The sequence below is a fragment of the Procambarus clarkii genome, chromosome 5 (genome assembly GCF_040958095.1).
Source record: "Procambarus clarkii isolate CNS0578487 chromosome 5, FALCON_Pclarkii_2.0, whole genome shotgun sequence".
Lineage (NCBI taxonomy): Eukaryota > Metazoa > Arthropoda > Malacostraca > Decapoda > Cambaridae > Procambarus > Procambarus clarkii.
Window position 1 is genome coordinate 14,750,017 of NC_091154.1, and position 12,399 is coordinate 14,762,415.

The 12,399-nt window shown below is 44.7% G+C and overlaps 1 protein-coding gene across 5 annotated transcripts in view; it reads right to left on the minus strand.

The window, feature by feature from the left end:
• LOC138373500 (DNA-binding protein Ets97D-like) overlaps positions 1-12,399 on the minus strand; it is a 225,633-nt gene that overhangs the window by 59,601 nt on the left and 153,633 nt on the right. For all 5 annotated transcript variants that reach the window (XM_069339722.1, XM_069339728.1, XM_069339736.1 and 2 more), the window contains 2 exons: positions 11,342-11,439; positions 1,780-1,932 (listed from right to left, as the gene is read on the minus strand). In XM_069339722.1, the coding sequence (XP_069195823.1) occupies positions 1,780-1,932; positions 11,342-11,439 (251 nt within the window). The remainder of the gene's footprint in view (positions 1-1,779; positions 1,933-11,341; positions 11,440-12,399) is intronic.

Genomic DNA, 12,399 nt, shown 5'->3' on the forward strand with positions numbered 1-12,399 from the left:
TTTTTGCCATACCTGAGTACCTGAAATTTATCACTGTTAAACATCATGTTATTTTCTGCTGCCCAATCGAAAACTTTGTTGACATCTGCTTGTAGTTTTTCAATGTCTTCAGCAGAGGTAATTTTCATGCTGATTTTTGTGTCATCTGCAAAGGACGACACGAAGCTGTGACGTGTATTTTTGTCTATCTGATATGAGAATAAGAAACAGTAGCGGTGCAAGGACTCTACCTTGAGGTAAAAAGCTCTTAACATCGCTTGGACTCAATTTTATTTAATTGACTGTTACTCTGTGTTCTGTTCGACAGGAAATTGAGTATCCAATGTCCTACTTTTCCAGTTATTCCCATTGACCTCATTTTGTGAGCTATCACCCCATGGTCACATTTGTCAAACACCTTTGCAAAGTCTGTGTATACAACATCTGCATTTTGCTTTTCTTCTAGGGCTTCTGTGATTTTGTCATAGTGGTTGAGTAACTGTGACAGACAGGATCTTCCCGCTCTAAATCCATGTTTTTCTGGGTTGTGCAATTCATTGTTTTCCATAAAATTAGAAATTTGATTGCTAATCACTCTTTCAAACACTTTTATTATGTGTGATGTTAGTGCAACTGGCCTACAATTTTTTGCCAAGGCTTTACTCCCCCCCTTGTGCAACAGAGCTATATCTGCAGATTTAAGTGCTGCTGGTATCTACCCTGTATCCAGGCTCTTTCTCCATATTACGCTGAGTGCTCTCGCTACTGGTACTTTACATTTCTTTATGCATATTGAATTCCCTGAGTCAGGCCCAGGAGCTGAGTGCATAGGCATATTGTCAATTTCTCTTTCAAAGTCTTCCGAGTTTGTGGTAATATCCGTTATATTATCTGCAGCTTGAATGTCATTCATAAAGAAGCTGTCTGGGTCATCAACTTTCATGTTTATTGGTGTGCTAAACATAGCCTCATACTGGCTTCTTAGAATTTCACTAATCTCTTTGTTGTCCTCTGTGTATGTACCTTCATTTGTAATTAACGGTCCAATACTGGTCAAGGTTTTTTATTTTGATTTTGCGTATGTGAAAAAATATTTCGGAATTTTCTTTATCTCTTGTATAGCTTTCTGTTCCAATTCCATTTCCTCAGACTCATATGATCGCTTCAACGTTTGTTCTATTTCTTCGATCTCCCTGCTTAGGCTTATTTTCCTTGCTTGTGATAGTTCGTGTCTGCCGAAGCATTTCCGTTATTTTTTTCCTTCTCCCAAGGGGTCCAGAAAAATATATTTCTTGCCAAGTTGACCCGGTTGAATCGGGCTGTATACCAGATCTGGATTTTCAAGATTTCCCAATGGATAAACAGGTTTTTTTTATGCTTTTGTGAACATTATGTTAATTAATTAATGAATATTCAGGTTTCAATGGGAATACTTGTGAATACATTTTACTGTACATCCATACAATCTTGATGCATCTTGCAAAGCTACAAAATATGAACACTGTACAACTTATTTTCATTTATCAAAGACAGGAAGCCTGTACTTAGGTGTATCACAGACACCCCCAACACCCCCCTGGGTCAAACTACTGACCTATTTACTGTTAGGTGAACACAGGGATCGAGCCAAAGGAGACTTGTTCAACTGTTTCATTCCTACCTGTAGATTGAACCTGGATTCCTTCATAGCGAGCTGAGAACATACACCACTGCACATATAGAATCATTTATGCTCTACAAATTATTTCATGCCCTATTGCTTTGAAACTATGCTCGACACACATACAGTACTGTACTTACTTTTGGATCCGTTAGAAGTTCTAACAGAAACTGCCACAGTTGAATTTGTTGATTCCCGGCACTGCTAGTCGTCCCCGAGCTGTAGCTGCTGCCGCTGCTGCTGCCTCCGCTCTCCGCCACGCTCCTGGTGGCTAGGTCTCCACTGCTCCTGACCTAGTGTCAAGTCAAGACTTAATACCAAACAGATAAGTAAACTTTATATTACATTACATGCACCATGTAATTAACCACTTAACTGCGCCAACCGAGTTTTCTCGGTCGGCGGGAAACTGCACCAACCGAGAAAACTCTTTGATTTTTCGTAATTAATTCTAAATGTGTACGAGGTTTGTTGTGTACGAAATGAACTCTTAGGACCTCCAGTGAGAGGCAGCCATCTTTGAAAAAAATCCCAGAATGCCCTAGGGCTGCTGGCTGGGTTAGTACTGAATGAGCAACCATGGGTGGTGCACGCGCCTCTGGCTCCCAAACATCCGTCCGACGCGGTGTTGAAAGATAATGCTCTGTCGGTGAAATTCAAACCTTATTGTTTGAAAAACATAAGGGTCATAATATTGGGGAAGCAAGGTGCAATAAGGACCTAACACAAAGGTCGGATGCAAGTGATACAGCACCTATGAGGACAATACAGCGAGCGTATCCAGTTGTAGCTTTGAGCGTCACCCCTTGTAATCTTATGCTATTTATTTAGATGATACTTAGATGAATCGTTTTCTGCGTTCAGTGATGATGCATCTGATACAAATAGCATAGATGAACAGTGTTAGAGGCTTCCATGGTGGTGTTTTCCATAGATATTTTCAAGAATACCTGAATCTCTTCCCAACTGACAGACACTCTTGATGTAAGCTGAATCTCTTCCTGTGTGGAACCATACAAAGCGATCTTTTCAAGACTACCTTACAAGTTGATCTTTTCCTATAATCTTTTCAATACTACCTTATGCTTTACAAGCTTGGCTACATACAACCTACAAGTACTAAAGCCAAGGGTGTACGTGAGTGAGTTATTTGCAAGCACACAGAATGAAGAAACAGGAAGGGAAAATTTATCTGTACCTGGTGCACTGAGAGCGAAGTCGCGCTGTGCACCATGGACTACTTCGTTGATTATTACTCACTTCTGAACTACTGAGTGTGTAATACAGTGTGTTACTGTGTAAATAGTGTGTGAAACTGTACATATTGTAATTTTTGTGAATTTTTAACAGGTAATATTGCAACAATAAACATTTATTGTGGACACATTACTGACACATGTATCACAGTTCCATGGATCATTATGAACGTTCTACTTTATACATATTGTAAAGGACACAAATATGCATCATATACGATAAAAAAAAAATAAAACTGCATTGGAAATACACATATATGCCCCCTGTTACCTAGCAGTAAAATAGGTACCTGGGTGTTAGTCAGCTGTCATGGGCTGCTTCCTGGGGGTGGAGGCCTGGTCGAGGACCGGGCCGCGGGAACACTAAAGCCCCGAAATCATCTCGAGATAAATCATCTCAAGATAACCGTCGCGTGACCCGGGAGCCCCTCAAAAACAGGCGAAGGCGGGAACACAGCTGAAGCAGAGCATCTGGACAGAGAGACAAGGAAGCCGAATGATTCGGCTTCGAATCTAGTCAGATTCAAGCCGAATGGAAGGCAACGAAAGCGGTAAACCTGAAGTCCCACAACAAACCGAGCCAATCCCAAACCTCGGATGAATCCCATATTGGCACATCCCAATTCATCCTCGGATGAATTGGAATGTGCCAAATATGCGTCGTTAAGGTCTAGGGACACCATCCAAGAGTCCGGCTCCAACAGAAGACAGACCTGGGACAGAGTAGTCATCCGAATGGAGGGGCAATAAACCCACAGGTTCAGACGGGACAAGTCCAGAATGAACCCGAGGTCTGTGCAGTCCTATTTCGGAACCAGAAACTGGCGGGAAACCCATCTGAGGGACGAGGTCGTTTCGACCATGCCCAAGCAAACCCACCCAGAGATGACCTGACAGAGCGCAGGAGAAGAAGCCTGCCCTGCCAACCCCGATCCCCCCGAAGGAGGGGGTCACCCAACACCATTGCAGGTTGCACAAAATGACCCAAAAAGCCCACAAATTGTGGGTCCAGGCGTGAGCAAACAGGGTGAGCCTCTTCCCCATTGCCCCATTAATTGGATGAACCGCGAAAGGGCCGACGTCTCTTACAAGAACCAAGGTAGCGGTACAGACTGATCATCGCACAGACTAGAAACAGACGGTTCCAAAGACTGTGCCAGCACTGAATCTGGAACCACTGGCCAACCATGATGGGAGGAAACCCGAGCCCTTGCACGACCCCTCCAGGAAGGCCCCCACAAGCCCCCCCCCCCCCCCGGAGAACCAACAAGTCCGACATAGGACGACAAGTAGAAGCTGCCTGCAGATCCTGCACAACTGCAAACTCTGCAAACAGCAACGGGCAAAAGGACGACGACAGCCTAAGAGCCAGGGCCAAGCAGATTCCAAAGAAGAAACCAGCACCGCCTGCCGACGTGCGAGGACAGCTCGAGCAGGGAGGACATGCGAGGACAGCTCGAGCAGGGAGGACATGCAAGGACAGCTCGAGCAGGGAAAAGAAACACAAGGCCGAAGTCAACAGGCCACATGCGCACAAGTTGGGGGTGCTATATTAACTTGGATTAGGGCATGGCTATTCCAAAGGAAACAGAGAGTTAGTATAAATGGGGTTAAGTCAGAGTGGGATAATGTTGTTAGTGGAGTACCTCAGGGCTGTCCTGGGACCTCTGTTGTTTATAATATATATAAATGATTTAGATTCAGGTTTGAGTAGCAACATTTGCAAATTTGCCGATGATACGAAAATCGGTAGGGAAATAAATTCGGAGGAGGACTCACTATCACTTCAAGTTGATCTAGATAGGGTTTTGAAATGGTCGAAGGATTGGCAGATGCAGTTTAATGCTGATAAATGTAAAGTTCTGAGGTTAGGTAATGATGATAGGGTTACAAGATACGAGCTAGATGGTGTTGAGATTGCGAAGTCGGATTGCGAAAGGGATCTGGGAGTTATGATTAGTAAGAATTTAAAACAAAAGGATCGATGCATGAATGTTCGTAATAAGGCGAATAGGACACTGGGATTTATTAATCGAAGCGTTAGTAACAAGACACCTGGTGTGGTTCTTAAGCTATATCTTGCTCTGGTTAGGCCCCATTTAGATTATGCAGTTCAGTTTTGGTCGCCATATTATAGAATGGATATAAATTCACTTGAACGTGTCCAGCGTAGGATGACTAAGTTAATTCCCCAAATTAGAAATCTTTCATATGAAGAAAAATTAACAAAGCTTAACACTTTCGCTCACCCCGCGCGCCACCCCTCAACTGTGCGATATGGGACCCAGGGTGTCACGGGAGTGCGCGTAAATTCTGAAAAGTGTATACTCTCTTTAACTTTGTCACCTTAATTCTCGTCCTACGAGATTAAATTTGGTATCATTGTGTTCGCAATAGAATTCTTTACAGCACTAAATGCATATAAACTCCAAAAGCCCGGCTAATTACCCGCAGCAAACAGAGAAAGTGCGAACGAGTTACCCAGGAGCGCGCAAACGCGATAAAATGTTTTCACTATTTTCACTCTGGTCACCTCAATTTTTGTCTTAGGTCTTTCATTTTGGTCTCAATGGGTTCGCAATAGAATTCTCTAGAGGAACATTAGCATATAAATTATAAAACCTGGTCACGCTCCAACCGCCAACGAGTTGAAGACGGGCCACGCGTTAGCCGCGAGTGAGCACTCAGACGCCTTCCAGCTACACTCCCAATTCCCTCCCTTTTCAAGCCTTTCTTTCGCAATTTTCTTCCTGGAAGGGCCTTGTTCATGATCACTATCCATTGTGGAGTAAGGGTAGATAGTTTCTAAAGCCGCAGTAAGAAATATAGCCACGGAAAATAGCCAAAATGTTCACACGTTTGAGATGCGAGGGGAGGCGACGTTGGTCACAACAGTGGAGCGAAAACAATGGGCCCACGGCATGTGCCAAGCCACCTGAGGGCCACGAGGCTCAACAAAGAAAATGGGAAGACATCAGCGCACATTTTAAAACCAGTCCCCAAAAAATCGGATAAAAACCTGATTTTTGGCGATTATTTAAAGATGATGACGCAATGCTGCGTCATCCCCAGTATGACCGACAGTAAACGGATGACGCAATGCTGCGTCATGCCCGGGCGAAAGTGTTAAGTTGCATTCACTGGAAAGGCGAAGAGTTAAGGGTGACATGATAGAGCTTTACAAGTGGATGAATGGACATAACAGGGGGGATATTAATAGGGCATTAAAAATATCAACACAAGACAGAACACGAAACAATGGGTATAAATTGGATAAGTTTAGATTTAGGAAAGACTTTGGTAAATACTGGTTCAGTAACAGGGTTGTTGATTTGTGGAACCAATTGCCGCGTAACGTGGTGGATGTGGGGTCCCTCGATTGTTTCAAGCGCGGGTTGGACAAGTATATGAGTGGGATTGGGTGGTTATAGATAGGAGCTGCCTCGTATGGGCCAATAGGCCTTCTGCAGTCACCTTTGTTCTTATGTTCTTAAGTCCTCCGCGACCAATGCAGCCGAAAGGAAAGGAACCTGCACATGAACCTACACCACACCAACATCCCGCGAAAGGGCAAGGGGCGAACAAGCACGCATTGAGATGCTCAAAATTGGCCCCCCCCCCAGGAAAACCTGCACCACCACATGAGCTTCCCGCCACTCAAGCGTGCAGGACCAATAGAACGCATGCCAAGTCTCCAATATAGGGGCTGTCTGCCAACAAGGAAGACTGGAGCCTTATAACAAACCCAGTAAGGGCATGATGATCTATACACGAAAGAATTCAGATCTATTACGAAGGCATAATCCAGATCGAGCAGGAAGTTAGACGCTATGGCCTCCTGCACTACATGGGGGGGCGCGATGTGGGAGGCCAAAAACCTCCATAAAGACGGAACTGACAAAACCATGGGATCATGGAACCAAACCTGGGGAGGGGTAGATTCCAAATCCAATTCGTACGAGGAGGAAGAATACGAGAACCCCTATCCTTTAAACACCAAGCCCCGCTCCGAGGTACAAAAATCCAAGTGGGGTCCAACGGGGCCTAAGGCTCCTAAAGTCAACCCCTGCCCCGCCTTGGGAACCTCACCCTGAGGACCCGGAGCCAAGCCGTCCTCCAAACCCCCACTCCCCCCGCCACTAAAGAGAAGGCAGGAGCCTCTGTAAAAACAGGAACAAAGGGGGCCAACTGGTCAGACCCTGAAGCTTTGGCTGGAGGACCAGGCTTGAATGCCTCCGCCGCCACCCCGGAAGAAGACTCCCCTGAAACTGCCCGAGTCTCAACACCAACTAAACCTTGCTCCGACCCCGAAACTCTCTGACGCTTCGGGGCCGGAAGCAAGGGGTAAGGACCAGGATGCACAACAGAAGGGGAAGGACTAAAGGGTGCAGATGGAACCAAAGCCAAGGAGACTAACATCCCCCCCAAAGTCCGGGTCCCTATAGCCAAAGCATGGCAGTGTTGGGGCATCCGGGGAAGCAACCAACCTCTTGCGTTGCAGCAACCTGAACCTAGCATGCAACGCTGAAGCTGCCTGCACCCCGCATATGATTATCAGTAGATTGGGTGAACTGGAGTACGCACAAGCAACAAAACTCATACGACTTCGGGTCGAAAGTGTCACCGACCCAACAGGCAGCATGGCGGAGGCACAACTGGTGACTGTCATCCTGAGACATGGGGACAGAGTAACCGTCCAACTCGCACGAAGCGAGAGGAAACCCAGGGGTCACATCCATCAAACCTCGGTGCCCCCGTGGGGTTTCCCAGGGCTCTTAGTCGCAGTATTCTGCTAAGGGAAGCCCAGGCAAAGGTACTGCTAGCCGGTGCTCAAAACTACCAAACGGCTAAAGCTGAACCCCCAGGATGTGTACACTCACAGGGGGGCCCTAGCGGAGGACCATTAAGCAATAATAGGGTCTGACTAACCAAGAGGCAGGCCCCTCACCAGGTAGCAAAACAAAAAGAAAAACCTCGGAAGAGGACAACGTACCTAGGCATAACAGAGCCGGCCGCTATGCGAGGTTATAACTAGCAGCACAATACCCTGCGCCCCTACCAGAGATGAAAACTACCCCCTAACCAGAGACAAACAGAACACTCAAACCCAGCCAACTCCAAGGGTGGTCAATCACCAAACAGCGTAAGACAAAGTGGAGGTAGGTCCCAAGGTGACTTGTGGAAGATGGCCCTAGGCCCCAAGGGCAGTACTTACAGGGCACCTAGGGAAGGAAACCCTAGACGCATGCACCCCGAGTACTTAAGAAATTACTCCTGGCTCGCACACCGACCGTAGAGACAGCACCACACCACATGGCACCTAACTGAAACAGTTGTCTGGAGCCAGAGGCAAACAACTTTGCCAGTGTCATATTAGCCATGAATTGAAGGGTGTGGTAGATGGCGTGAAGGTCTGGTGCTCCCCCCTTTCCCCTCCCCCTCCCGGGGAGGGTGGGGTTGCGCAGACAGTGGTGCTGCAACGTGGTGACGTCATGCTAGTTTGTTTGTTTTCATTTGGGGAGTTCTGTCCAGTCATTCGGCTCTATTTAGCAACGTTTTCACTAGAATAGGGGATTTGTTTTGGGGTGCTTACTTTTCAGGGTGCCTGACCCGGTTGATGGCAGACAGAATGCTTTCAACCACACTGGGGTTTCTATAAGCCATTGCTCCTCGTGAAGCATTGGCCAAATAGCCCAGAGCAGCTTAGGGGTTAAATTTAAGTGTTCATATGCCATCGCTCCCTGTGCCTCTCTGCGGAGACCAGATTCTGGCTTGTGGTCTCTGGTAGCCCTAAGAATGTCAGTGACTGATGGCCCCAAACGAATAAAGCACATATCAGTTTGGGTAGTCTCAGGGAGTCGACGGGGCTCCCTTGAAGACTAAATTTAACTGTCACTCTCTGTATACAGTATCTCTGTCTGCCTGCATGCATGGTTTATTTTCCACAAGATAGACATATGTTTTTGGTTCACCACAACTAGATAGACTTTATATTATGCAACACTGATCATTGATGTGTGGGGAAAACCACAGTGAAATGGTGAAATGGTAAAGGAGCTATGAAGTTTTTGACTATTCAAGTTTTCTTCAGCAGTTAGATAGAAGAAAACTTGAACAGTCCACACTACACATTATATTTACATAACGTCATTTGACAAATCACATGTTTTCCCCTACAAAACCATTTGCAAATCACATTCAATGAATGTATGATGATACATATTACAATAATTTTTCCCACAAAATATCTACGCAAGTTAGGTGCGTCTTAAATATCGGCAAATACGGTAAATGAAATCTGATCTCGGCCTGCTGATTGCACCCGGGATATTAGGTGCAGTCACATCACTACCTACTATTGAACAGTTTACTTGGAAAGATGGGCAATTGTTGGTTAGCTAGAGCCCTCGTTGGTAGTCCCTATTAATAGTAAAGGAAGATTTTGCAGCGCTTTGAGTTTATAGTACAGTACATATATGAAGTGACCCTTGTCGGTCATTCCCTGGAATGTTTCCTTCAAACCCCACCAAACACACATGAAAATAAATGTAAGTGAAGATATTTTGGTATGTCCTGGACCTTTACCAACTCAGACATATAACAACTTGATAAAGGTCCAGATGGGCTGAAATATCATCACTTCCATTTCTTTTCATAGGTGAGGGCAGGGTTATTTGTTTCAGTCATGCTAGTGAGACGACTCCTCTGCATATCCTTTAACATTTTCCTGTGGCAACTACTGTATTTAAAGAGGTAACAATGGCATCATTGGCATGTTACTTTATGCAAAAACCCAAATGTGTTCATTACCGACGAAAGATTTAGCACCTCGTGAGAGTCATTTGTAGCTCTCCTCACTGCCGCCACCTCTGCTGCAGCCTGCACTCAACCACTACAACAACCATTACAACTAGCCTGAGCCCTTATACCATCTACATTCAGTACACGTACATGCTAAATCTTAATATAACTTATCTTAAATATATTATATTAAATCTTAATATCTTAATAATATGATGTTTCTCACTTATCAGATGTTTTATGCAGTACAGTATGTGGTAACTATCTACAAAACCAGATACAGTGGTACCTAGTTTTACGAATGCCTCTATGAACTTTTCGGGTTACGAGCCTGATTTCTTTGGAAAATTTGAATCGTGTTACGAACTTTACCTCGGGATACGAGTTTGTTGATATGCGTACGGCCGACCTAGCGCGTGGTGGCACGGCAATCGTGCCTCAGTTCTCCAGTGCGTCCCGTCTAGTGACTATCCCGCTTGAATTCTTTGCGAGGATATACAGTTTTTTTTAATAGATTTTTGGCTATTTGAACATAAAAGTTGTTATTATATATCTCGCCATGGGGTCCCAAGAAAGCCAGTGGTAAGGTTCAAGGCAAGAAAATACATGTGAGAATGACCATAGAGGAAAAACAAGAGATCATTCGTAAACATGAAAATGGTACTCGCGTTGTTGAACTAGCTAGGCAGTACAACAAATCTTCAGGGGAGGAGGAGGAGGCAGAAGAGGATGTCCCTTCCTCATTAATTAAGAAAATGTGTGCAGTATGGGAAGAACTGCAAAATTTTGCTGAAAAGAATCACCCAGATAAAACTTTAGCAGGCCGTTGCATTGATCTTATTAATGACAATGTGATGTCTTACTACAGACAAGTGTTACAAAGAAGGGAAAAACAATCTTCGAGAAAAACAATAAGAAAATCATGCAGTGAGCCAGAAGCAGTTCTAGTGGTATGCCAGAAAACTGTGCCAGAGAGTGTACCCCAGAAAAATCCTCACTGCCTCATGTTATAACGGAAGGGGACTCCCCTTCCAAACAGTAACACCTCTCCTCCTCCTCCTCACCGTCTTCCATATGCCAACAGGAGTCATCAGTAAAGGTAAGTAATAATGTGTACATACTTTTGTAGAAGATTTGGGTGAATTAGGTATAAAATTTACTTTAATGTTAATTTTTGGGGGAGTCAGGGACGGATTAATTCATTTTCCATTATTTCTTATGGGGAAATTCACTTCGGTTTACGAACCGTCTCCAGGAACGGATTAAATTCATAAACTGAGGTAGCCCTGTATGTAAATACAGCAGAATGTATACATGAAAACTTCAAGCCAGACAGGTATAACAGTATATATATATGCATATCAACACTACAAGCCAGACACATAAATACAACAGTATGTATATATCAAAACTACAAGCCAGACACATAAATACAGTACAACAGTATGTATATATCAAACTACAAGCAAGGCCCTGAGTCCCTAAAAAATACCAATACACATTGCCAGCACTGGTAGGTACCCTCCACTCTACCAAGCAATTACTTCAAGCATTTTACACCGAGTTTAATCACCTATTTCTATGTTGGTTTTAACTATTTACAAGAGTTCAAAGCATATTAATCGTAATGATTATTTTAACTCACACTGCTGATTTGCGAGGATTGTGTTCTTGACGGAGATCCAGAAAGAAGTTTTGGAGGGGCAGGCTTGGGTACCTGAGAGTTGGGGTCACACACTACAGCTGGAAAATATCAACGTTACAAGAATTCAAATAAGAAAATAAACATAGCATTTGAAGCCTGTATAATGGCAGTTTAATATTGATAAAACATTATATGATAAAAAATGACTTGAAAGTAATGAAATGCAAATTTCTGGGCGAGCTCTGTTGGTTGCCTGAAGTTATATGCCGAGATAGTTATCATCAACTATGTTTCATCAGCCATAGTGTGAGACAGAGAGAGAGAGGTCTACCGGAGTCGAAGCTGGAACCCGGCCCCCAGCACAGAGGCACAGGGAGTGGTCCCATTTATTTTTGCAACCTCACTAGGGAAGGCAATCAGAAAGTCAGTGAGTCAAAAATAACCACTGCTGGCTTTAAAGAGACTGAAGCCTCAAGACCAGGCAAAAGAACACGCCCAACAATGCAAACAAATGATCAAATACTCTTGGAACCAGCACAGGCTTGCTCGACCTTTCCCCCTCAACCACCTAAGTGGCGGTAGGGAAGAGGTAGCCCACTGCCAGCCAGCATCGCCATGTTCAGTTCTACGAGAGATGCAGGCATCCACCTGACCACCTGGAAGGAAGGGAGAACACGAGAGCCATCAAGGCTCAAGCCAGACATTGTCATTTCATTACATTCAATGCTGGTTTTCTGAGGGAGTCCCTGAAGCTAAATACCCCACAGAGAAGAAAAAAAACACGAGAACTTACTAGGAAGGAGAGAGCAATGCAGGAATCAGGACAAGGATGAAACTTTGGCCTGAGACACATGATCCAAAGTCACACAAGAACGCCGAGGCCCAGGAATATTCACCAAAGGCCGTCAGGACTTTGTTTGACCTCAAAAAACCCCGCACCTGAATATCAGCCCAGGACACATTACAAACACAGACGAATACTTCGGCTGTGTAGCGGTATACTTCCAAAAGTCATGGGTACAAGGGTAGACCGCAGGCTGGGTAGGCTTAATGACACT